We start from the raw sequence: 24,276 nt of genomic DNA, 5'->3' as shown, positions 1-24,276 counted from the left end.
CTGACAGTCATAGTGATATCTAATTGGAGCTTAGTTATATACCTTACCTGGGACACCCCTGATCACATCGCTCCCTATCTACATCTATCTGTGTCTCTCTTTTATCTCTCTGTTAGTCAATTAATTATCAAATTCATAAACAAAATCCTAGGAAGGAATTCTGGAAAGACTTTAGATACAATATAACTTGTCTTGCTCACTGCAGAAAGGCAAGTGATTTTTCAGAAGGGACTCATAGTCCTTTGCATCTTGCTCAGAAATTAGAGTCACAGACACATCAGGAATGCCTCTGGCCCCATTCAGGGGATTTTCCAAGAGCCTTCCAAAGGGACATGCACATTTATAACTAAACCCAAGTCAAAATGAGCTGACTCCTGGGGTACAGGAGTTAGAGAGCTCATAACCAGTTGGGCTCATCCAGGAAGAGGTAGCTGGTGAGACGGACCATAGAGGATGAGTAGGATTTCAGAACAGGTAGAGGTGAGGGAATGAGTCATTTCAGGAGGTTGAAATGGGTGGCCTTCATTATTCAAGGGGAAACAAGAAAAAGGTTTGCACCTGGGCTTGAGCTAGCATGATCCAGGCTAGACAAGGTGGTGACATCAAAGACCAAACTGAGAGAAGCCCACAGAGGTAATAAAATGGAGAGAGAATGATGTTTTCTCATCCAGAAGCCGGAGAACTTCACCCTGGAACGGACATTTAGGATCAGAAAGAGCAGTATCTGTGTCGGCTCTGGTGGCTGCCACAGGAAGTCAATCCCCAAGTGCTATTCAGGCACCTTGGCAGGAAATCATATGACTCTCATCAACCCATACCTCGTATGTGAAGATGATATGCCTAAGGAGCTCTGAACCGAACACAGATCTCCTTAACTTCACCTGCGAGTCATGTTTACAGAGGCATCGCTGGACAGTCTATTTGGACTGTGATGCAGTGAGTGTGCGTACCATGGAAAAAATGAGAAAGACACCCCAGCAGGACGCCAGGGCGCAGTTGAGGAAATCCTGTGATGTGTCATCCAGGCAATGCTAGAAGGTCACCAGAGCACAGGGCAGGCTGAACAGCATCCTCCATTCTTGAAATGTCACCAGGGGGTGGGAGCACAGTTCCCTCCCAGGCCTAGATCAGGTTTCCAGCGTCTCAGGGATGAAATGGTCAGCCCAGTTAGGACAGGTTTCAGATGACTGTCTTCCCCTGAATGCAGTTCTCAGTCAAGGCCTGGGTCGTTGAAGTGCCCCATCTTCTTTCTCTAGCCATTTTGTTAACTGGTTATGTCAGGAAAGCATCACTCTTGATCTTAAAAAAGTTAATGAAATGACTCTGTCCTTCACGTTTCTCATCCAAAGCTCTTCTTTTCTGTTGCACGCCCCCAGCCACATGCATACCCAACAGGAAGGAGAGTTCTTGACCCATGGCTGTTTCTTTTGAGCAAGCTATATACTGTCATGCCCTGGTCATGGTTACAGCCTTGATTGTCAAGCAACCCAGGCTCTGTGCTTCATTAACAAAATTTAAAGGGAGTCAAATGTGTAAACCAAGTTTTTAAAAAGTATTGTGCACATATCACTATTTTTGTCCAGAAAGAACTGGTTTATTTTGAAATAGGTTATATGTCCCACAGCAGATAATTCAGAAGATACACAAATGTTTATACAAAAGAGTAAACACCCCTCCCCACCCTGCCCCACTTGTCCAATTCTCTTCAGGAGGTACTGACCTTCCTTGTTTCAGTTTTATGTGTACTCTGCATACTTCAATGTGTTTATTTTAAGGTCTATTGCTCCTAGCAAACAAGACCACCACCATGATTACCACCATTACCACCTCCTTTGGGATTGTTCCTGAGTCTTTCCCCTGCTGCTGCTAAGTTGCTTCAGTCGTGTCCAACTCTGTGCAAGCCCAGAGACGGCAGCCTACCATGCTCCCCCATCCCTGGGATTCTCCAGGCAAGAACACTGGAGTGGGTTGCCATTTCCTTCTCCAGTGCATGAAAGTGAAAAGTGAAAGTGAAGTCGCCCAGTCGTGTCTGACTCTTCGCGACTCCATGGACTGCAGCCCACCAGGCTCCTCCGTCCATGGGATTTTCCAGGCAAGAGTACTGGAGTGGGTTGCCATTGCCTTCTCCAGAGTCTTTCCCCTAGAATCTTCTGTTAAGGAAATCCTAAGTGTTTCCTTTATCATTGCTGTTTTTTTTAAGCCATGACCTCTTTGTGGACTCTTCTGCAGTGCCTCGTGTTTTTCTCTCTCTCCTTCTGTTCTTGGGCATATGAATCTTCAAGGTGTGGTTGGGAGACTTGACAAACCCATTCTCCCTGGGTTTTGTTAGATGACACCACTCCTTTCAAGGAAGGCCATTGCTTGAAAACCATCAGCCACAGTTCAGAATGCCAGCTCTCATTCTCTGCATTTCTCTTCACTTCAGAGTCAGATCTCAAAGTCCCTAGACTAACATTTCCATTTTACAAGTAGCAGCAAATCTATGTGGTGGCTCATGGGGCCATTATGGTCCTTTTGGTCTTCTGGCATATCTATAGCCCGTGCACCAGAAGAGTGTTTTTAAAACCCAGGTCTGTGTATCCCTGAGGGTTCACTTATACGTTCTTGAAGGTCTGAAAGCCCTCTGGGATAACTGGTAAATATTATCTTTCCATTTATACTAATGGAATGCTGATACTATTAAAAATGGATGCATGATCTGGGTCCTATGGCTGATTCCCTTACAATGGAGGGCTGTTACCTGAATTCAGTTTCCATATTCAAAGGGCCAGTTTAAAGGGACAGCATTTAACATTTGACGTGTGTTGGCAAGCACATCTGACTTCCATCTGGCTCAGGCTGAAAGGCTGAGAGCTTCCTGGGGATGACAAGGGGAGGGCCATCAGGTTCCGGCCCCTGGTACCTCTCTGACTTCATCTCCTGCAGCTTTCCCCTTGGCCCCACCGGCCTCCTTACTCTAGATATGTTCCCTTTAGGGCCTTTCTGCTGACTATTCCCTCTGCCCAGGTTTTTCCCCTAGATATCTGCATGAATAATCCCCTCATCTCCTTCAGGTCTTTGCTTAAGTGGATTAAATTTCTCAGTCTTGTTTCAAAGCACAACCTGCCACTCGCTTCCCCTCCATCCATCTCCCTATCACCCTTACCCCTGGTCTCTCCCCACACAGTAATACTTACTTACAGCGTGTGTTGTTCACTCTCTGGCTTGCCCCGTTAGCCTGCATGCCACAAGAACAGAAATTGTTGTCTGTTTTGTTCACTAATGTCTCCCAAGCACTTAGAGCAGTGCCCAACACACAGTAGGTATTGAATAAATATTTGATGAAGGAATGAATAAATCAACAGCTTCCTTATCTCTGCTCTTGTACTCATGCTCAAGTTGTTCATCAGCTTTTCAGACCAAACTCCTCTCTTGGCAGTGATGATTTGCAAATGGAAAGGTTTTTTGCAACAGCTGAAATTTTACACTTAAAAATTTTTGTTTCTCCCAGCTCTGGTCACTTGAAAGCCCCAAAGCATATCCTAACACTAAACGTGTACTAATTCTTTTCCCCTTTTCATTTCCCTGGTAGTTCAGTTGGTAAAGAATCTACCTGCAATGCAGGAGACCCCCAGTTTCATCCCTGGGTCGGGAAGATCGGCTGGAGAAGGGATATAGGCTACCCGCTCCAGTATTATTGGGGTTCCCTTGTGGTTCAGCTAATAAAGAATCTGCCTGCAATGCAGGAGACCTGGGTCAATCCCTGGGTTAGGGAGGTCCCCTAGAGAAGGGAAAGGCTACCCACTCCAGTGTTCTGGCCTGGAGACTTCCGTGGACTGTATAGTCCATGGGGTTGCAAAGAGTCAGATGCGACTAAGTGACTTTCACCTCCCTTCACTTTCTCCCCCTTTTTATTAGGCTTCTTTTTTATTATTATTAATACAAGTTGTTCTAAATTTGTTACTTTTTTTTTTTAGGCTGAGTATTCTCAATAGCTTTCTTCCCTCACACATTTATTTCAACCCCTTTAACTTGCAACTTTAAAAATGATTGTGTGTGCGTGTGTGTGTGTGTGTGTGTGTGTGTGTGTTAGTCGCTGAGTTGTGTCTGACTCTTTGGGACCCCACAGACTGTAGCCCACTAGGCTCCTTTGTCTATAGAATTCTCCAGGCAAGAATACAGGAGTGCGTTGCCATTCTTTTCTCCAGGGGATCTTCCCAACCCAACCAAAGATCAAACCCATGCCTCCCACATTGCAGGCAAGTTTTTTAATGTCTGATCTACTAGGGAAGCCCCTTAAAAATGATTAGGTACGATTAATATTGTTTTAAAATAGAATATGTGTATTTTTTGTATGATCAATTGCAGTTAAATATAGTTTTTTTGTTTTAAAATATAAACATAAACATTTGTGTTTCTCAAAGTGAGATCCACATGGTTCAAGAATTCCAAAAACACAAGCTGAGGGGGTTCAGTTCAGTTCAGTTGCTAAGTCGTGTCTGACTCTTTGTGACCCCATGAATCGCAGCATGCCAGGCCTCCCTGTCCATCACCAACTCCTGGAGTTCACTCAGACTCACGTCCATCGAGTCAGTGATGCCATCAAGCCATCTCATCCTCTGTCGTCCCCTTCTCCTCCTGCCCCCAATCCCTCCCAGCATCAGAGTCTTTTCCAAGGAGTCAACTCTTCACATGAGGTGGCCAAAGTACTGGAGTTTCAGCTTTAGCATCATTCCTTCCAAAGAAATCCCAGGGCTGATCTCCTTCAGAATGGACTGGTTGGATCTCCTTGCAGTCCAAGGGACTCTCAAGAGTCTTCTCCAACACCACAGTTCAAAAGCCTCAATTCTTCGGCGCTCAGCCTTCTTCACAGTCCAACTCTCACATCCATACATGACCACTGGAAAAACCATAGCCTTGACTAGATGGACCTTTGTTGGCAAAGTAATGTCTCTGCTTTTCAATATGCTATCTAGGTTAGTCATAACTTTTCCTTCTAAGGAGTAAATGTCTTTTAATTTCATGGCTGCAGTCACCATCTGCAGTGATTCTGGAGCCCCCAAAAATAAAGTCTGACACTGTTTCCATTGTTTCCCCATCTATTTCCCATGAAGTGATGGGACCGGATGCCATGATCTTCGTTTCTGAATGTTGAGCTTTAAGCCAACTTTTTCACTCTCCACTTTCACTTTCATCAAGAGGCTTTTGAGTTCCTCTTCACTTTCAGCCATAAGGGTGGTGTCATCTGCATATCTGAGGTTATTGATATTTCTCCCGGCAATCTGGATTCCAGCTTGTGTTTCTTCCAGTCCAGCACTTCTCATGATGTACTCTGCATATAAGTTAAATAAGCAGGGTGACAATATACAGCCTTGACGTACTCCTTTTCCTATTTGAAACCAGTCTGTTGTTCCATGTCCAGTTCTAACTGTTGCTTCCTGACCTGCACACACATTTCTCAAGAGGCAGATCAGGTGGTCTGGTATTCCCATCTCTTTCAGAATTTTCCACAGTTTATTGTGATCCACACAGTCAAAGGCTTGGGCATAGTCACTAAAGCAGAAATAGATGCTTTTCTGGAACTCTCTTGCTTTTTCCATGATCCAGCAGATGTTGGCAATTTGATCTCTGGTTCCTCTGCCTTTTCTAAAACCAGCTTGAACATCAGGAAGTTCACTGTTCACATATTGCTGAAGCCTGGCTTGGAGAATTTTGAGCATTACTTTACTAGCGTATGAGATGAGTGCAATTGTGCGGTAGTTTGAGCATTCTTTGGCATTGCCTTTCTTTGGGATTGGAATGAAAACTGACCTTTTCCAGTCCTGTGGCCACTGCTGAGTTTTCCAAATTTGCTGGCATATTGAGTGCAGCACTTTCACAGCATCATCTTTCAGGATTTGCAATAGCTCAACTGGAATTCCATCACCTCCACTAGCTTTGTTCGTAGTGATGCTTTCTAAGGCCCACTTGACTTCACATTCCAGGATGTCTGGCTCTAGGTCAGTGATCACACCATCGTGATTATCTGGGTCGTAAAGATCTTTTTTGTACAGTTCTTCTGTGTATTCTTGCCATCTCTTCTTGATATCTTCTGCTTCTGTTAGGTCCATACCATTTCTGTCCTTTATCAAGCCCATCTTTGCATGAAATGTTCCCTTGGTATCTCTAATTTTCTTGAAGAGATCTCTGGTCTTTCCCATTCTGTTGTTTTCCTCTATTTCTTTGCATTAATCACTGAGGAAGGCTTTCTTATCTCTTCTTGCTATTCTTTGGAACTCTGCATTCAGATGCTTATATCTTTCCTTTTCTCCTTTGCTTTTCGCTTCTCTTCTTTTCACAGCTATTTGTAAGGCCTCCCCAGACAGCCATTTTGCTTTTTTGCATTTCTTTTCCATGGGGATGGTCTTGATCCCTGTCTCCTGTACGATGTCACAAACCTCATTCCATAGTTCATCAGGCACTCTATCTATCAGATCTAGGCCCAGAAATCTATTCTCACTTCTACTGTATAATCATAAGGGATTTGATTTAGGTCATACCTGAATGGTCTAGTGGTTTTCCCTACTTTCTTCAATTTCAGTCTGAATTTGGCAATAAGGAGATCATGATCTGAGCCACAGTCAGCTCCTGGTCTTGTTTTTGCTGACTGTATAGAGCTTCTCCATCTTTGGCTGCAAAGAATATAATCAATCTGATTTCGGTGTTGGCCATCTGGTGATGTCCATGTATAGAGTCTTCTCTTGTGTTGTTGGAAGACGGTATTTGTTATGACCAGTGCATTTTCTTGGCAAAACTCTATTAGTCTTTGCCCTGCTTCATTCCGTATTCCAAGGCCAAATTTGCCTGTTACTCCAGGTGTTTCTTGACTTCCTACTTTTGCATTCCAGTCCCCTATAATGAAGAGGACATCTTTTTTGGGTGTTAGTTCTAAAAGGTCTTGTAGGTCTTCATAGAACCGTTCAACTTCAGCTTCTTCAGTGTTACTGGTTGGGGCATAGACTTGGATTACTGTGATATCGAATGGTTTGCCTTGGAAACGAACAGAGATCATTCTGTCATTTTTGAGATTGCATCCAAGTACTGCATTTTGGACTCTCTTGTTGACCATGATGGCTACTCCATTTCTTCTGAGGGATTCCTGCCCGCAGTGGTAGATATAATGGTCATCTGAGTTAAATTCACCCATTCCAGTCCATTTCAGTTCGCTGATTCCTAGAATGTCGACATTCACTCTTGCCATCTCTTGTTTGACCACTTCCAATTTGCCCTGATTCATGGACCTGACATTCCAGGTTCCTATGCAATATTGCTCTTTACAGCATCGGACCTTGCTTCTATCACCAGTCACATCCACAGCTGGGTATTGTTTTTGCTTTGGCTCCATCCGTTCATTCTTTCTGGAGTTATTTCTCCACTGATCTCCAGTAGCATATTAGGCACCTACTGACCTGGGGAGTTCCTCTTTCAGTATCCTATCATTTTGCCTTTTCATACTGTTCATGGGGTTCTCAAGGCAAGAAGAGTTGAGGGGGTGATGGCTCCCAAGTCAGACTAACACATCTCTACAGGCTCCTGACTTGACCATTGACCACTTCCTCTCCCTCCCTCCTGGGCCAAAGGCAGTCATCCTGTCACCATCTGCCACCACTGGACAAGCACAGACAGGCCTCCCTGAAAGGAACTGCTCACATTTCCACACAGTTGCATTTTCCCTCTCTTCGCCTCATTTTCTTTGGCTTGCCAGCTTCCAAGTTTGTTTCATTTTTCTTGATAATACCTGAAACACACTTACCGTAAAGCAAGATTTAGGGAACTCTAAACACATTAAAAGGAATTAGAGGCCCAAGACTTGAAATTTCCCCAATTTGTAAAAGATACCTTCTGTATCTTGTTTCTCTGCTTATAAGTCCAATACTCAGACACAGCCACAATTAATCTTTTGGTGCATTTGTCTGTATTAAGTCAAAATACAGAAGTTACCGCTGTTCAACCATTGTTGACCTACAAGATGGTGATTTTATATGGGATACCCTAGTCATTCATTCACACAGTTGAAGCCACACTATGCATATAACTTTACATCCTATCCTTTCCACATGTCATTACAACAGCACCACTTCCCCCTGTATTTGTGAGCTTACATTAACAGCACAAATAATTGATGAGCGTTAGCATCACAGCTGGGAGTCCTCCCTTGTAAATCACTGAAAATGGTCCACATGGTGCCCAGGCTTCCTGAATCTTGATATGAATGACAATCCTCAGTGTCTCTTCCCAGAAACCCTTTCTGTAAATACCCCCAGCCAATTGCCTGTGTGGAGTCCTTGGCATCAGATTTTCGGCCCAAATGGCAGCTTCTGGGAATGCTGCTAATAACTGTGTCCACTTGCTCATCTAGTTCCTCTTAACTTGTATGAATTTGGTCCTTACCTTGCGTTTGTGGTACATCTTCCTCTCCAGTGAAATGACTCTCTTTGGCTTTTTGTGTTTACTGTTGTTAGTCTAGTGATTTCTGGGCCAGGTACAGTCTACCAGCATGATTTAAAGAGAGAGCTGTCTTTTTTTTTTTTTTTAAGCTCATCGGCAGTAGGAAGGCTGTTTTTAGGGCCCTGGCTTTCTCTCTGCAAACATCAGCAGACTATCAGGTCTGTACTTTTTCAACACAGAAGAGTCCTGAGGAGTCCATGGACCATGTGGTTTCTTTATGCTGTGATTCTGCCTCCAAAATGGTTGCCTAGGGACAATAATTTATGTGGGCCCTTATTATGTGAGACTTGGTATAGCCCTATTCTTCACTGGGCCATATGTGCTCTAGATCTGGCTGGGTTCAACCACACAGACTAAGAAGACTATGTGTCCACCCCAAAGCCCTATTCGCATAAGGTTTGGGAATTTATAATATAAGATCAACTGCTATCACTCACACTAACATCATGTCACTCCAGGTGCAACAGCTTAAAGGATGGACTTTCACATTTTGGGCCCAAGAATAAAACAGTAAAGGGAGACCAGAACATTTAAAGGTAATCTACAGCCCATAACACATCAAAGGGGTATAGAAAATAGAGCAAGAAGGCACAAACGAAACATGCCATCTTATGGGCAATACCCACCACACAGAAAGGCAGGATTATAAAACCTTAAACCCTAGTTTTGAGGTCAGTCCAACTTGCATTCAAATTCTGACCCTGGGGACTTGATTGGTGGTCCAGTGGCTAAGACTCCACATTCCCAGTGCAGGGGGTCTGGGTTCGATCCCTGGTCAGGGAACTAGAGCCCGCATGCCACAACTAAGAGTTTACGTGGCTCAAGGAAGATAGAAGACCCAACACGGCCAAAACCACCAGATCCCAACCCTGTCTCTTCCTGGTTCTGAAAGTCTCCTGGATTGTTTCCTTTTCTGTAAAACTGACATAAAACACCCACCGTGCAGTGTCTGTACAGAGTTAAGACAGAACCCATGTAAACTGTTGGCCACATGTGAGCACGAAACAGGAGTTATTACTGTTGTGATTACTAGACACAAAACTTCAAGAATTTTTTGTTATTTTTAATGTTTATCATTGCAAACACAACATTGCTACAGTAACAAACTTAAAAAGAAGAACCAACCCCCCATCAACCCAAATCGAACTACCTACATTTTCCCATATTTTCATTATACAGGATATTTGTATATTCAGATTTTCTTCACTTAAGAAAGTGAAGAAAATTATTGTATTGTAAGTTTCTTCCTGTCATAACATGGTCTAGTTTAGTGTAAAATAGTTATTTCAACAAATATACCAAAATCTAATTAATCACTCCTCTATTTGTGAATATTTACTTGTTTGGGGAATATTCTTTCCTTTGTTTTTGCTATGGTTAATTTAAACGGACGATTTTAAAAATATTTATGTCTTTTTCCTTAGATGTACATATATTTTTTAGCTCGAGTTTGACAAAATTGTATAAGCTAACAGCTGCTGACTGTGGACAAAGAAAAGTAGCTTCAGACTGGTTTCTAGTGGAAGGCAAACTGGGAAAACCCCAAGAATTCTCATGTTTGTTAACCTCAGTTTCCTCATCTCCACACTTGACAAACTGGTATAAAGCTGACCAAAAATTGAGGTAGGCAGTCCAGAGACAGATCTTTAACGTGGACTAAACACACTCATGGGAAATAGATGGGGAAACAGTGGAAACGGTGTCAGACTTCATTTTTTTGGGCTCCAAAATCACTGCAGATGGTGACTGCAGCCATGAAATTAAAAGACGCTTACTCCTTGGAAGGAAAGTTATGACCAACCTAGATAGCATATTGAAAAGCAGAGACATTACTGTGACAACAAAGGTCCGTTTAGTCAAGGCTATGATTTTTCCAGTGGTCATGTTGGATGTGAGAGTTGGACTGTGAAGAAAGCTGAGCGCCGAAAAATTGATACTTTTGAACTGTGGTGTTGGAGAAGACTCCTGAGAGTCCCTTGGACTGCAAGGAGATCCAACCAGTCCATTCTAAAGGAAATCAGTCCTGGGTGTTCTTTGGAAGGAATGATGCTAAAGCTGAAACTCCAGTACTTTGGCCACCTCATACGAAGAGTTGACTCATTGGAAAAGACTCTGATGATGGGAGGGATTGAGGGCAGGAGGAGAAGGGGACGACAGAGGATGAGATGGCTGGATGGCATCACCCACTCGAAGGACATGAGTTTGAGTGAACTCTGGGAATTGGTGATGGACAGGGAGGCCTGGTGTGCTGCGATTCATGGGGTCGCAAAGAGTTGGACATGACTGAGCAACTGAACTGAACTGAACTAAACTGACCACGCTTTTGTTCTTGATTTCATTCATTCCCTACACATGGTTCAAATCGGAGCGATAGGTATTCATATTATTTAAGGCACAGAGAGGGTAAGGTGCTTACCCCAGGTCACACAGCAGCTGGGAAAGGACAGAATATTTTTTTCAGTTTCCCAAATTCCCAGCTCTCCCACTGAGTTTTGAAAAAACAAACAAAAGAATGCCCTCAGACCCCACCCTAATTGGGGATGGAAACTGAGTGGGCTGAAGGTCTGGCTGAACTCAGCAGGAGGCCTCGCCCACCACGCCAGGAGGCTCCTCCTCCCAGTCGCTTGGGCCCTGCCCGGCTCCGAGCATGCCCAGTGAGCTCCGGGCCGTCCCAATGGTGCCACAGCTCCAGGTTTTGCTGGAGACCCGGGCGCGGGGCGGGGCAAGGGAGGGGCGCGGGGCGGGTCCTGTTTTGGGACTCCCTACCTCTGCTGAAATTCCCCGGACGCGATGCTCCGGGGGCGCCCTCTGCAGGGGCGCTACAGGGTACTTGCGACTCGGGGATAAGGACCGAAGTGAAGCACCCAGGTTCTGCCAGCTGCCACGAAAGGCCCTAGGCCGGCAGGGCCCCTGGACCTTGGGCATTGGTAGGGACAGGATGATTCCAGCCTTCTCTCCCTTCGTTCACATATTCATTCAACAAATCGTTTTTGAGCATCTCCTGTGTGCCACGTGCTGTTGTAGGGGCTGGGACAATGTAGTGAAGACAGGCAGGACTACAGTCCCAGAGCTGAAATTCCAGAAGTGAATACACAATAGTGTTAGTCGTTCAGTCGTGTCCGACTCTTAGTGACCCCATAGACTGTAGCCCGCCAGGCTCCTCTGTCCATGGGATTCTCCAGGCGAGAATACTGGAGTGGGTTGCCATTTCCTTTTCCAGGGAAATACACAATAAGAAGTAAGCAAATCAGGGGAAAAGACAGTGACCGACCTCATCTGCTACTTTCCCCAGCTTGCTATTTCCTAAGCAGTCCTGTGTCTTAATGTCTGCACTGGCTGATCCCTCTGTCAGGAATGCTCTTCCCAATTTATCTGCGTGGCTGAAAGGTCTTACCACCTCATTGAAATTGCACTCCCTCCACCCCTTCTCTTAACCCTGTTTTTTTCCCCTCGTAAAAAGTTATTACCTGGACTTCCCTGGTGGTTCAGACAGTAAAGCGTCTGCCGACAATGCGGGAGACCCGGGTTCAATCCTTGGGACAGGAAGATCTCCTGGAGAAGGAAATGGCAATCCACTCCGGTATTCTTGCTTGGAATGGAAATCCCATGAACAGAGGAGCCTGGTAGGCTACAGTCCATGGGGTCGCCAAGAGTCGGACACGACTGAGCGACTTCACTTTCACATGAGTTCGTTTATGTGCATGTTTATTGCCTGCCGAACTCCCGCAGGGAACAGGAATTTTGTCTGTTCATCACATGTAAAGAATTAAAGTAAGTGATCAAAAATTATCTGTTGAATGAACTAATGGATAATAATAAATGTGAAGAAAATAGACTGACGACACGGAAAGTTCTATGATCAGGGGACTAATTTAATAAAGTGATCAGGGAAGGCCTTTTGGAGAAGGAGGACGTAAGTACAATGAGAAGGTTCCAGTCAAGGGTAAAGGTGGGCAAAGACGTCCCACATAGAGGCGAAAAGGCATATGCAAATGTCCTGAGGCTGGACAAGTTCTGAGTGTTTGATGGACAAAAAGGTGCTCCTGGAGGTGAAGGAATGCAGGAGCCAAGTCAGGTAAAGGGCCCATAAGTCTTGGGAACAAAGTTTAAGCTGGGAAGTTTTCAGTGGACTGGGATGGGCATTGCATGGGAGTCAGCAGGACCCTAGCTGGGCAAGATTTCTCATTTCAAATATTTGTTTAGCGCTGACTGCTTGACATTCCTAGGCATAAAATCACTGAGGGCTGGGCACACAGTAGGTGCCCAATAAATGGTTATGGCACGAACGCCTGCGTGCATGCGCTAGGGGACGCCGGGCTGCACGGACCTCGGCGGGAGAGCGCGGGTAGCCCTGGGAGGAGAGTCCGAGAGCACCGGCCCCGGGTAGGGGCGGGGGCGTCCCGCAGGGCGTTCCGGGCGCCCGCCCCCAGCCCGGCGCACGGGCCCGTCGCGGCCAGCCGGGCCGGCGGGAGCCGCCTGCGGGCGGCACTGGGCATGCTCAGACGGCGGCCAGGTCGCGCCGCGAGCGAGCTTCCGCGCCGCCCGTACGCGCGACCTACCTGGGCGCCCCGCGCCCCCGGATGCTGCAGGTACAGATCGGCGCGACCCCAGCGGGCTCGGGGCGGGGCGCGGAGCCGCCGGGGGCCGGGGTCGCGCTGGGCGCTGCCCCGCCCCCACCGTCCCCGGGCGCGCGGCGAACGCGCGGGCGGACTGGCGGACGCGGCGGCCCCGGCGTCCCGGCGTCTCTTCGGGCCGGGGAGGGGGCGCCCTGGCCGCGCTCACCTGGTGGGGCGCGGGCGGAAGAGAGCAGGCCGGACCGGGTGGGGCTGGGTCCCTGGCGGGACGCGGCGGCGGCCGCGGCGAGGCGTGGGCGTGCGCTCCGACCCGGGCATGGGCGGACGCGACCGGTAGAGCCGGAGCGGCTGGTGATCCGAGAGGCCCCAGCGCCGCCGCGACCCCCCGCCCCCGACGCCGAGGGGGCGCACAGCCCGCGCGGGGAGCCAGCCAAGCGCGGCGGCCAGACCTTCTCGGCTCCCAGGGCGAATCCGCCTCTCGGCTTTCAAAGATGGCATTTCCTGGGCCTGGCACGAACTCCAGCCCCAATAAATCCTCCCCGTTCCGCGGGTGATATGGAATGATTTATCAGGTACCTGCGGTGAGACAGCTGCAGTGGGGGACTGTATGTGAGAGCGCCCAGTGCCCCGGAAGTTCCCATTTTCAACAACCTGAACTTACTGAGAAGTTGCGGTTGCCTTAAAAAATTCATGGGAAGTTGAGACGACTTGACACCTGGGTTTTCCGAGGTGGTGGAGGTGGTGGAAAGAGCTTGTGACTGGGAAACTGGAGACCTCGGTTCAGGTTAGGCCCCCACCTTAAGCCAGCTGATGACCTTGGGCGAGTTGTCTAACCTCGCTGATCGTCAGTTTCCTCCCCTGCAAACAGCCGGTAATAATGCCCACCTCACTGGGTTGTTGGGTGGATTAAGTGGGATAAATAATGTGGAGGTGTTTGGCACGGTGCCCAGCACAAAGCAAGCGAGCAGTTGGCGTGATGTGAATTTAATTCGTTTAGAGACCCTCGTGGCTCCCATTTCACCAGGAAATTAGAATTACGAAGGCATCTTCAGGGCCTAGTGGCAGAGTGACAGACCCTGCCTTGTGCCCGGGAGAACGTCTCCTGAAATCTTTGGAAAAACAGTTTAGCTGAATTGTAATCGGAGAGCATCTTCTTTAAAAGCAGTTTTATACGTTTAGAAACTCCAAGAGTTGGCAGTTCAGCTTTACTTACAAAAGAGCTGTCTGGCAATCCATCTTGCAAGTGTTTAGGCAGCTCATGCTTGAAAGTAAAGCTTGGTTAGGAAGATTTCTGATCTAAAAAGCTCCCAAACTCAACTTTCAGTGATTATTTAGATTAGGGGTTTTTCACTCTGGCACTGTTAACATTTGGGGTTCAATAATTCTTTGTTGTGGCGCTTTTTCTCTGCATTGTGGAATGTTCAGCAGCGTCTTTCATCTCTGCCCAGTAGATCCCAGCAGCAGTCCCTCTCCCTCAGTTGTCTTCCCAACCTCCTTCCCTCTGGACGAGGGGCACATTTTCCCTTTCTTCCCTTTTAGAACCACTGATTTAGATCCACCCTGCTTTTTGTCATTAGCCTATCTTGTTTGAGAATTTCATCTTCTGTTTTCTGTAATAACCAACTTTTTATAGCCTTGTAGAACTGCACCAGAGTGCATCCACATGCATCAGCTCATTTAATTTTTACAGCTCCCACCGGTAAGGCTGGTATTATTCCCATTTTACAGATGAGGAAATTGAGGCTTTGAGCAGCCAATTACACAGTATGTGGTGTAGCCGGAATACAACTTGTGTCATCTGGTTCCACAGGCAAGTCTTTTTTCTTCTGCATCAGGCTGCCCTTTATTGTATTCTCAAATAGATGGCTTTCCTGATTAAATCAAGATGGAAAGTAGATTGTAAGCTGGAAACCTTTCTGGCTAGTTGAAAATTAACAACAGTAAGCTATTATCTGTCAGAGAGTAGGTCATTCTAGTTAAATGTTCTAGTTCATAGTGAGCTCCCGTAAATTCTATGTACAGTTAATGGAATACCAATTTGCAGAGAATTACAGTAGAATACAACGTGCCTAATACTCTGTATTGATCCTGCCTTGTCTCTGGTGATTTGCTGGCTCCTAAAAACAACTCCTCTATGCAAATTAGACATTAGCTGGAATGTAAAACGTCAGGTTCCTGAAGGCATCTCACAGTGGCTGGAGGGTCCTAGACATTCCATTCAGCATTTATTGAGCTGCTTCTGCATGGCAGGTACAGTGCTGGGTGGGGATGCAGAGTGGGCCAGACTCCAGTAAACCCAGGGTGCCTGGGGAACTCCTCAAGGAGAGGGCAGGTCCTGGCCAGGCCAGACACATGGGAGGCCAAGGTCAGGGACAGCTTGGGGCAGAGGAAAGAACCTAAGTTAGCATAGAGGCAAATTCAGGATCCCACACTGCTTCACCGTCCTTTCTCTGAGCCCTCCTTTCCACATTTTTTCATAGAGAAGGTATTCTCATAGCTTTTTAACATTCCCATTCAAGTGTCAAGAACCTACTCAGAGACAGTCTTATCCCTGAAAGAAGTTGGGGTTCCAGGCTGGTCATTGGTCTCAGAGGATTGGGACCAACTCCTTGATTGTTGAGTGTGAACTACAAAGTCCCACGTGCGGTATTTAATTTCAGTGTAGTCCCTCTCCCCTCTTACAGATGAGGTAACTCAGCAAAGGTGGTGTGGGACCAGGAGCTAGAGGGATGAATTGGGACTGTCTGACTCTCAGGTCCAGGCACATGAGGGATTCCGTTTTCTAGGATGGATATAACATACCAGAGGGGCTTAGGGAATGGTAGGAAACAGGAAGACATGGCCCCTTGCCTCCCCCACAATCCTCAGGGTTTGTGGCCCATTGGTGGAGGGCGATCCTGCGATTTGTGGTCCTTCCCTCTCTCAGAGAAGTGCCTATTAACCCTAATTCCCACGCTCACTTTCCTTCCACCAGACAATGGGCCTGGAAAGCGGGGCCACCCTCTTCATTTCTCAGCAGGGGCTGGAATGCTGAGGGCAATCCCCTGGCGTTGACAGGCTGGGTGGGCGGGGCAGCGTGGCTAGCGTAGCTTTCCAAGCCTGAGCTCTTCTTACCGACTCTTGAGACAAGACCAGGTCAGTGTGCCCACTCTGCCCAAGTCTGGGTCCTGGCCACTGCAGACCCTGCTCTCACAGGTGTGTCCTTTCATCTGCCTGAGGGAGAATTAAAAGGGAGTGCTAGGTAGGTCCCTGTCTGAAATCTGATCAGATCGTGCATTCCAAGACCCAGAGATCCTGCATCTCTGTAGCTTCTCCTGATGCATACACGTGTAAGGGACTTCCACCTTCAGAGGAAGCCCAGCTGTGAGCACAGACATGACAGCAAATTCAGACCTTTATTGAGCCACTTCTGTGTGTCACAGAGATGGAAGGTGAACCTGTCGTGGAAGGATTCATGGGGGAGTTAGGAAGGCAGTGACATCACGACATTTCTGTGTGTGTATGTGCGTACGCGCATGTGGGCATGTGTATCTTGTCTCTCATCTGTCTGATTACTGCTTTAAAAGAGGATAAAGCTAGATGCAAGAGATCACAGTGGAGACAGCCGTTTGTTCTGACGGGCATCAGGGACCACTCATTGGGAGTAGCTGGCATTCAAATTCAGCCTTGGAAGTTGAAAAAGATGGTATTCAGTGGGCAGACAGAACAGCAGATGGGACAACTTAGAGGCATGAAGAAACCTCTTGTATTTCAGGAGTGATGACTCTTCCCAGATCCAGCCTTCTGATCTTGGCTAATGCAGGACCCACCTTCTGTAGTTAGCGTAACCCCCCAAACCCCCGTCTCTGTATAGTGGCCTGGCCTCAATCAGTCCAGGGGTAAAGCCTTGTTTTCCCTGCATAGGAGCGATGCCTCTGGGCTGTGTCTAAGGCATGGGCACCTTCTGCCAGAGATACCTCTGTTTTTAGTTATTAAACACTGATATGGCACTTACTGGCTGCCAGGCACTGTCCTGAGTACTTTCCAAATATTAATCAGTCCTTTTAATCTTCGTAGCAACTCTCTGGCTGTGCTGCTTTCCTGAGTACAGGCCACTGGGTAGGTAGATGGAGGCAGAGCTCACATCCCTCGTCTGTGTCCCTCCGTGGGTGATGCTCTCTCTCATCACGGTACAGCTTCTCCTGGCCTCCAGTTCACATCCATGTGTCAGGAAGCAGCCGAGTCTGAGAGTCCTGATGGAGTGCTGACTGCCCCAGATTTCTCTCCCTGACCCCGTTTCCTTCTGGGGGCCAGCGGGACTCCACTGACTACATTTTCGGAACCAAAGATTGGGATCTGTAGTCTGAAAAAGAATGTTTGTACTGCGTCTTTGTGCAAGAGGAGGCCTGGGAGGTGTTGTTTGGATACTGAGAGAGTGGAATTTTTGAGACATTTCAATGGTTTATGTGGAAAGTTAGGACAGAGGATTTGAAATTGGGATAGTCCTGGAAAATTCAGGTCCCATGATTTACTGTCAGGATACACAAGCTCTTTGTAAATATTTAAGCAATGTGTAGTTTGAATTTTCTGTCCTCAGCCTCTTGGCGCCTCAAAAGGGAATAAATAGTACCTTCTAGCCCCAGAACGTTGCTAGTACTTAGCAGCCCCAGTTTACAGAATGGGATGAGAAACTGAGGCTCAGAGCAATGAAGTGACTGCTGGCAGGGCACGCTGCTCTGCAAGGACAGCCAGGATTGGAACTCAAGTCTGTCCCTAGACTCATCTTGACTGTAAAACGAGGATAATGGTAGAACCTGTTGCTGTTAAATCGACCATTTTAAAGGAGCCAGTGAACTGAAAACCCACTGGGGCAGAACTTGGCACAGAAAAGGGTCTCCTCCCTTTGTGGTCAGGCCCCTGACTCACAGACAAGCGTCCTGTTTAGCGTTTGATGCTGAGAGAGGCTGTGGTGAGTGATGGCTGGCTCCCAGGGCCGTGCTGAGGGCCCAATTCCCAGGGCTAGAGGATCGTTCCAAGGGGCAGGATCCAGGAACAGAAAGGGGCGGTGGCCAGCTGCACGCCGTGGTGATGAAAGGCACTGGTTTGACTTAAGAGAGGGGGATGTGAAGACCTGGTCCCTGCACCCCGCTTCCCTCAGGTGAGTCAGCCTCAGTGTAGACCCCAGGGTCTTGGTGGGAGAGGCAGCAACCAGCTTTGTCAACCACCCCTTGACCTGACCCACTGGTGGGCCTGGAAGGGGCGTGACAACAGCCTGAGCTCATGTCTTGCCCACTTTGCCTCCCTCTCTACCCTCAACACCCTCCCCCCTCCCAGCCCCTTTCCCTGGTCTGGTTACCAAATTCATACATGGTGGTTGTAGAAAATAAAGGCGTCAGGGAGCAGAGGAAAAATCATGCATGGTGTTCTTCCTGGAGGCGGCTCAACACCACCATCATGGTGGACTCCACATGCCTGCCACGCGCCAGCCCGTTCTCTGCCACCCACCAGAGGGTCTTTTAAAATCACTTCCTTTTGCTCCTAGAGTAAAAGACAAAACTAACGCTGGCATCTCTTGCAGGCCCCAGCGTACATGCTTTGGTCCCCATGCTTTCTCTGCTGATGGGGCCAGCGAGAGCCTGGAACCTTTGTCCCCCTCTCCTCGTTAACTCATGCTTTGGACCTTGGCTGCATGATTGCCGATGTCTCCCCTTGCCTTCCTGCTGTGGGTAAAACTGCCTGCTGTAAACACTGCCATTGCACCACCAGGTCTCTCTCCTTTTACAGCACTTTTCACAGTTGCAATTTTGTGCTCAATTAGTGCCATTATTTGTATTAGTACCTGTCTCCCCAGCTACACTGTGAGTTCTGTGAAATCGGAGTCTGTCCTCCTTTAAACACACACACACCCCACACACATACACACTGTCCCTGAGATTTAGTTTTTCCTTTTAACTTGTCATTTTGACCTAATTCAGACTTATAGAAAAGTTCTAAGAATAGAACAGAGAACTCCCATATCCCCTTCACCCAGATTCCTCAAATATTCCCATCTTATTCTTCTGTATATACATTTTGTTTTTTCCTGAACTATTTGAGGATCATTTGAGGACTCTTCCTATCCCTCCAGATACTTAAGTGTATTTCCTAAAACCAGTGACATCCTCCTATATAACTACGGTACACTTTTTAAAAGCAGGAAGTCAGTACTGATACTGTGCTGTTATCTCATCTACAGACCTGTGGGCTTTGCCAGTTGTCTCGAGAGTGGCCTTTGCAGCAAAGACAACCCCAGATCAGGTGTTGCCTGTGGTTGTCATGTCTCTTTAGTCTTCTTTAGATTAAAGCAGTTCCTCCGGCTTTCTTTGTCCCCTATGATCTTGACATTTTTGGAGAACACAGGCCAGTTCTTTGGTAGGATGCGCCTTAGTTTGAGTCTGTTTTAGCCCGCCCTTGTATCATCACTGCCACTGAAACATCACACGCACTCAGTTAACATTTGGTGAATGAGGATGGAGGGAGGTGGGAGGAAGGAAGTCAGCAGGTTGTCTAGTCTGCCCCACTCCCACGCCTTTCCTTGCTGAAGGATGTTATTTAGTTGCTGTCATGCTGTGTATAGGTTTGAATCTTGCTACTCTTATTTTCATGCATTTATTTTTTAATTGAAGTGTAGTTGACATACAACATTATGTCAGTTTCAGGTGAACAACATAGTGATTTAACATTGGCCTGCGTGATAAAATGATCCCCAGGAGAAGTCTAGAAACCATCTGTCCTCCTGCAGAGTCATTACAGGAGTACGGTCTTTATGCCTTAAACTGTATCTTACATTCCCCACGGCTTGCTTATTTTATAACTAGAAGTTTGTACTTAATCTCCTTCACCTACTTCGCACGACTCCCTCACTCTCTCCCCTCCTGCCACCACCTTTTCGTCCTCTCATCTGTGACTCTGTTTCTGTTTTGTTTCATTTGCTCTTTGGTGTTTTTTGATTTCACATGTAAATGAAGTCATACAGTATTTGTATCTCTGTCTGGTCTACCTCACTTAGCATAATACCCTCTAGATCCATCCATGTTGCCACACACAGCAAGATTTTATTTTTTCTGGCTGCGTAATATTCCATTGTGTATATATGCCATGTCATCTTTGTTCATTCATCCATCCTATTTTTGTTTCACTAACACAGCTTTCTCCCAAAACGAGAGAGGCCTCTGGTGTCTCTGCAGGAATACAAGCAGATGCCAGGTGATGGCTTGGTGGGGATGCTAGAGAGGGAAGGAGAATATTTGATGAGGGGCAGGACTCAGCCTGACTCTCCCTCCAGACACTTAAGTGCCTTTGCCAACTGCAGCTCTGACTTCCTGGGCCCAGGGGCCCAAGAATAAGACGACTAGAATTTTGATCCAAATCAGAACATTTTGAGAATAAATGGGGGGCTGTTAATTGCATCTAATCGAGTAGTCTCAACTAGGGCTGTCCTGCACAAATCAGGCTGTGTGGTCACTCTGCCCACATGCGACTTTGAATGGGAGATCAGCGCCAGGGGATCAGCCTAGGAAACTCTCTAGCACTAAGAATTTTCTGCCGGGACAAAGCAAAACTCATTGCCCTGGCATCACCTGCCGAGTTGCGTGTTCATGGCTTTGGTCGCCTCTGTGGTCTCACTTCCCTTGGCATGCCCCTCCCAGCCTTTCTCCTGCTACATGAACCTTGTGTGAGCCCTTCCCTCACCTGCTGCTTCCTGCCACGGGGACTGTAAGAGAGTGGGAGCATCACTTCCAAAACCAGGAGGAGGGGGATAGGGTCTGTGATGGGTACACAGGGGGAAAGACAAGCCAGCTGTGCTTCCTCCTGACCCAGTCCTAATGAATTTTAAGAGCCAAGATGTGTAAGTGACGTGGGGCTGGAGACCAGAGATCCCCTAGACCTTTTCTCCGCTCCCCCCAGCAGCCACAGTGCTCACACTTCCCCTGTCTTTCCTGCCCACGCCATCCCCGCCTCCCCCCACCCCAACCCAGTCCCAGCACCCACAAGGCTCACACTTTCCCTCTCTGTCCTGTGCAGGCACCCAGGTCTCTCTTCCAGCCCTAGTTCTGAGATTAGAACCGAGTTGCTGGTCTTTGGCAGAGGCACAGAAGCAGCTGGCATTGGGGACCCAGGCGCAAGAGGATGGGCATTGAATGACAAGAAGGTGCAGACAAGGACTTGGATGCAGAGAGACGAGGCAGGAAACCAACATCGAGGGATTCTGGTAACAAGGCCATTAGGGGGCCATTTATCAGGAAGCCTAGACCTGCAATATTGAGTGCCCAGACACTCATCATAGGGGGCAGGCTCTGGGGTCTGATGAGTCCAGTTCCTTAACTCATTTTCTGCCTGGCAACAAACGAAGCCCTGCCTGCCTGGATTATAAAGTGTAGGCATGCCTCATTGTACTGTGCTTTGCAGACATTGCTTTTTTTTGTTGTTTTTTTGATTACAGATTGAAGGTTTGTGGCGACCTTGCATCAGACAAGTCTTTTGGTCCCATTTTTCTAATAACATTTGCTTACTTGGGGTCTGTCTGTCACTTTTGGTAGCTCTTGCAATATTTCAGACACTCCACCAGCAAAAGATTGTGAGTGACCGAAGGCTCAAATGATGGTTAGCATATTTCAGTATTTTTAATCAAAGTACATATATTGTTTTTTTCAGATATAATGCTCTTATACATAATAGACTACAGTGTAGTGTAAATGTAACTTTTATATGCACTGGGAAACCAAAAAATGTGTGTGATTTGCTTTATTGCCATATTCGCTTTTTTTGTGGTGTTCTAGAATGGAACCCACAGTATCTCTGAGGTATACCTGTATTATAGGGTGAAAATGTGAAGGTATAGAGAGATTTCCTGGGGGATCCTGGTCTTGTGGATTTCAAGAACATGGTGCATACGCTATCATGTTTTTATAACTGAAGGTGTTGGTGGCTTTAATGGAAAAGCCAGTTAGTGAAAGAGTTTCTAGTTATTGGAATGCAAGATACTAGCAGTAGTATCTTGGAAAATTTTCTAGTTAACTGTGATATGTTTACTGGTTAAAAATGCCTCCTTCATCCCCTGTGAAACTGTGTAAAAGTGTTGAGTTTGAGGTCACCTTTTATAGGACAAAGGGTCATACCGTGTCTGAACTGGAAGGGACCTCAGAAGAACCTTTTTCAGCTCCCTCTCTTTACAGATGGGGAAACTGAGGCATGTCCAAAGCACACAAAGAAGCAGGGACCGGTACCCACATCATACAGGGTCCAGCCCCCAGACCCTGGGTGTGTTTTCTAGGTCTCATCTAAGGAAGTCTATGAAGTAGACTGTGTATTTCTATCGTTTTATTAACCTCCTGTGGCATTTCTCTAACTGTAGAAATAAGCTGTGTTGGCATCAAAGCAGTTACTCATTTCTTGCTCTTTTTATGTAGAAGTTGCTAGGCTGATCTTTTTTTTTTTCATTTTTATGTAAAGATGATATAAACCCTTCACTAAATTTCTGTATTCCACACTAGTGTTCCTCAGACTTGAGGACATCACAGTGTCATTTTTAAAACGCAGGCTGCTGGGCTCTACCTTCAGAGATTCTGAATCAGTGGGTCTGAATCAGACTCACGTGAGGCCTCAGAATTTGCATCTCCTAACAAGCTCCTCTGTGATGCTACTGGTGGGTCCAGAGACCAGGCGCTGTCCTTTGAGGACGGCTGCCCCAGGCTGAGTGATGGTTGCAGATGGTGTGCTCTGGGCTTTACAGCCAGCGGGACCCTTCCTGCTGCCCAGCCAGGCCTCTGTTTTCCCCTGTTGCTCCCATGGCAGCCGACCTGACCTTTCCACTCTCTCCAGCCCTCCCACCTGTTGCCCTACCCCTCCAGGGGACCCCACCACTTGTGGCCCTGGGATGGCCAAGGCCATCTGCAGGGAGCCTCCTCACATTCTCTGCTCCCTCTTTCTTTCTCTCTCTTTCTTAGAAAATGAGTGTCTCTGGCTCAGGCTCACCTCTCCACTTCCAGATGAAGACTGTCATCCTATCACCTGAGGGGGAAAAGCCTCCTCCCAGCCTTGCCTCACCGTTAGGTCACCGCCCCATCATGCCTTTCCTTTCACTGGGAAGCCTCCTGGAGGAATAGTCTACAGACACTGAAAAAGATTGACTCTCACCTCTCTTGACACAGACATACTATTCAGTTCCAAGAGTTCAGGTTTTCTATACCTCTGCTGCAAGAAAGACGTATTTTTCAGTGTATGTACAGTTCAGCGGCATCAAGCATGATTTTGTGCTACCATCCCCACCATAATAGCCACGGAACTCTTGTCATCTTGCACAACTGAAACTTCTGTACTCATTAAATACTAACTCCGCATTCTCCCCACCACCAGCCCTGGCAGCCAGCCTTCTTCTTTCTATGATTTTCTCTACTCTAGGTACCTCATATAATTAGAATCATGTTGTTATCATGTCAGTACTTGCTGTTTTGGTCCTGGCTTATTTTACTTAGCATAATGTTCTCCAGGTTTATCCATGTCACGTGTCAAAATTTCCTTCCTTTTTAAGGCTGACTAATACTTCACTGAATGTACATACCACATTTTGTTATTCATCTGTCAGTGGCCGCCTGGGTTGCTTCCATCGTTTTTGGCTATTGCAAGTAAAGCTGCTATGAACACAGGTGTACCAGAGGACACAGTCTTGAGGAAAGGGGGCTTGCAACCCCAGGTGAGATGTTTAGACATTTATCTAGCAGTCTCAGCTTTATCTACCGCCTGCAACTGCCAGCTCAGTGTCCCCAGGCCTCCCCATCTGACCCTTAAGTAACACTGCCCTTGCCGTGGTGGCCTGGGATCACTCACTTGTCAAGATCAGTGGCATTTGGTCATTCAGTCCACTTGGTCTCTGTGCTGATGCCCTCATGCTGGGGCTTCTGTGATGCAGCACCCCCTCCTGCCTCCCTGCCCATCCTGGCTAATCCTCAGCTATCTGTTTTCCCTCTGCTCTTAACCGCGCTGCATGCCTTCCTGGGTCGCATCATCAGGGCCTGCTCCAGCCCAGTCATCTCTGTGTGTATCACATCTGAGCATTCCCCCCACCCGCCCCGCGCCCTGAGTGTCCCCAGGGTCCTCCTGTGCACGTGCATGTCCAAAGCAGAGCTCTCCACCTTCCTCCTTAAAAATGTTCTGTCTCCGAGGGACATGTTTGCTAGCTTAGAAATCTCAACATCTCCCTCCCACTACAGCTGCACCG

The 24,276-nt window shown here is 47.3% G+C and overlaps 1 protein-coding gene across 7 annotated transcripts in view; it reads left to right on the top strand.

The window, feature by feature from the left end:
- The first annotated feature begins 12,894 nt into the window (after nucleotides 1-12,894).
- PTPN3 (protein tyrosine phosphatase non-receptor type 3) overlaps nucleotides 12,895-24,276 on the top strand; it is a 118,862-nt gene continuing 107,480 nt past the window's right edge. Inside the window, exons 1-2 of one of the 7 annotated variants that reach the window (XM_044940412.2) lie at nucleotides 12,895-13,055; nucleotides 21,084-21,270. In XM_044940412.2, the coding sequence (XP_044796347.2) occupies nucleotides 12,961-13,055; nucleotides 21,084-21,270 (282 nt within the window). In that variant the 5' untranslated portion in view covers nucleotides 12,895-12,960. Of the gene's footprint in view, nucleotides 13,056-21,083; nucleotides 21,271-24,276 lie in introns of those variants that run through there. The other 6 variants (XM_025282202.3, XM_025282201.3, XM_025282203.3 and 3 more) reach the window with 6 other exon arrangements.

Source organism: Bubalus bubalis, chromosome 3, assembly GCF_019923935.1.
Source record: "Bubalus bubalis isolate 160015118507 breed Murrah chromosome 3, NDDB_SH_1, whole genome shotgun sequence".
NCBI lineage: Eukaryota > Metazoa > Chordata > Mammalia > Artiodactyla > Bovidae > Bubalus > Bubalus bubalis.
This window is presented reverse-complemented; position numbering and strand designations above follow the sequence as displayed.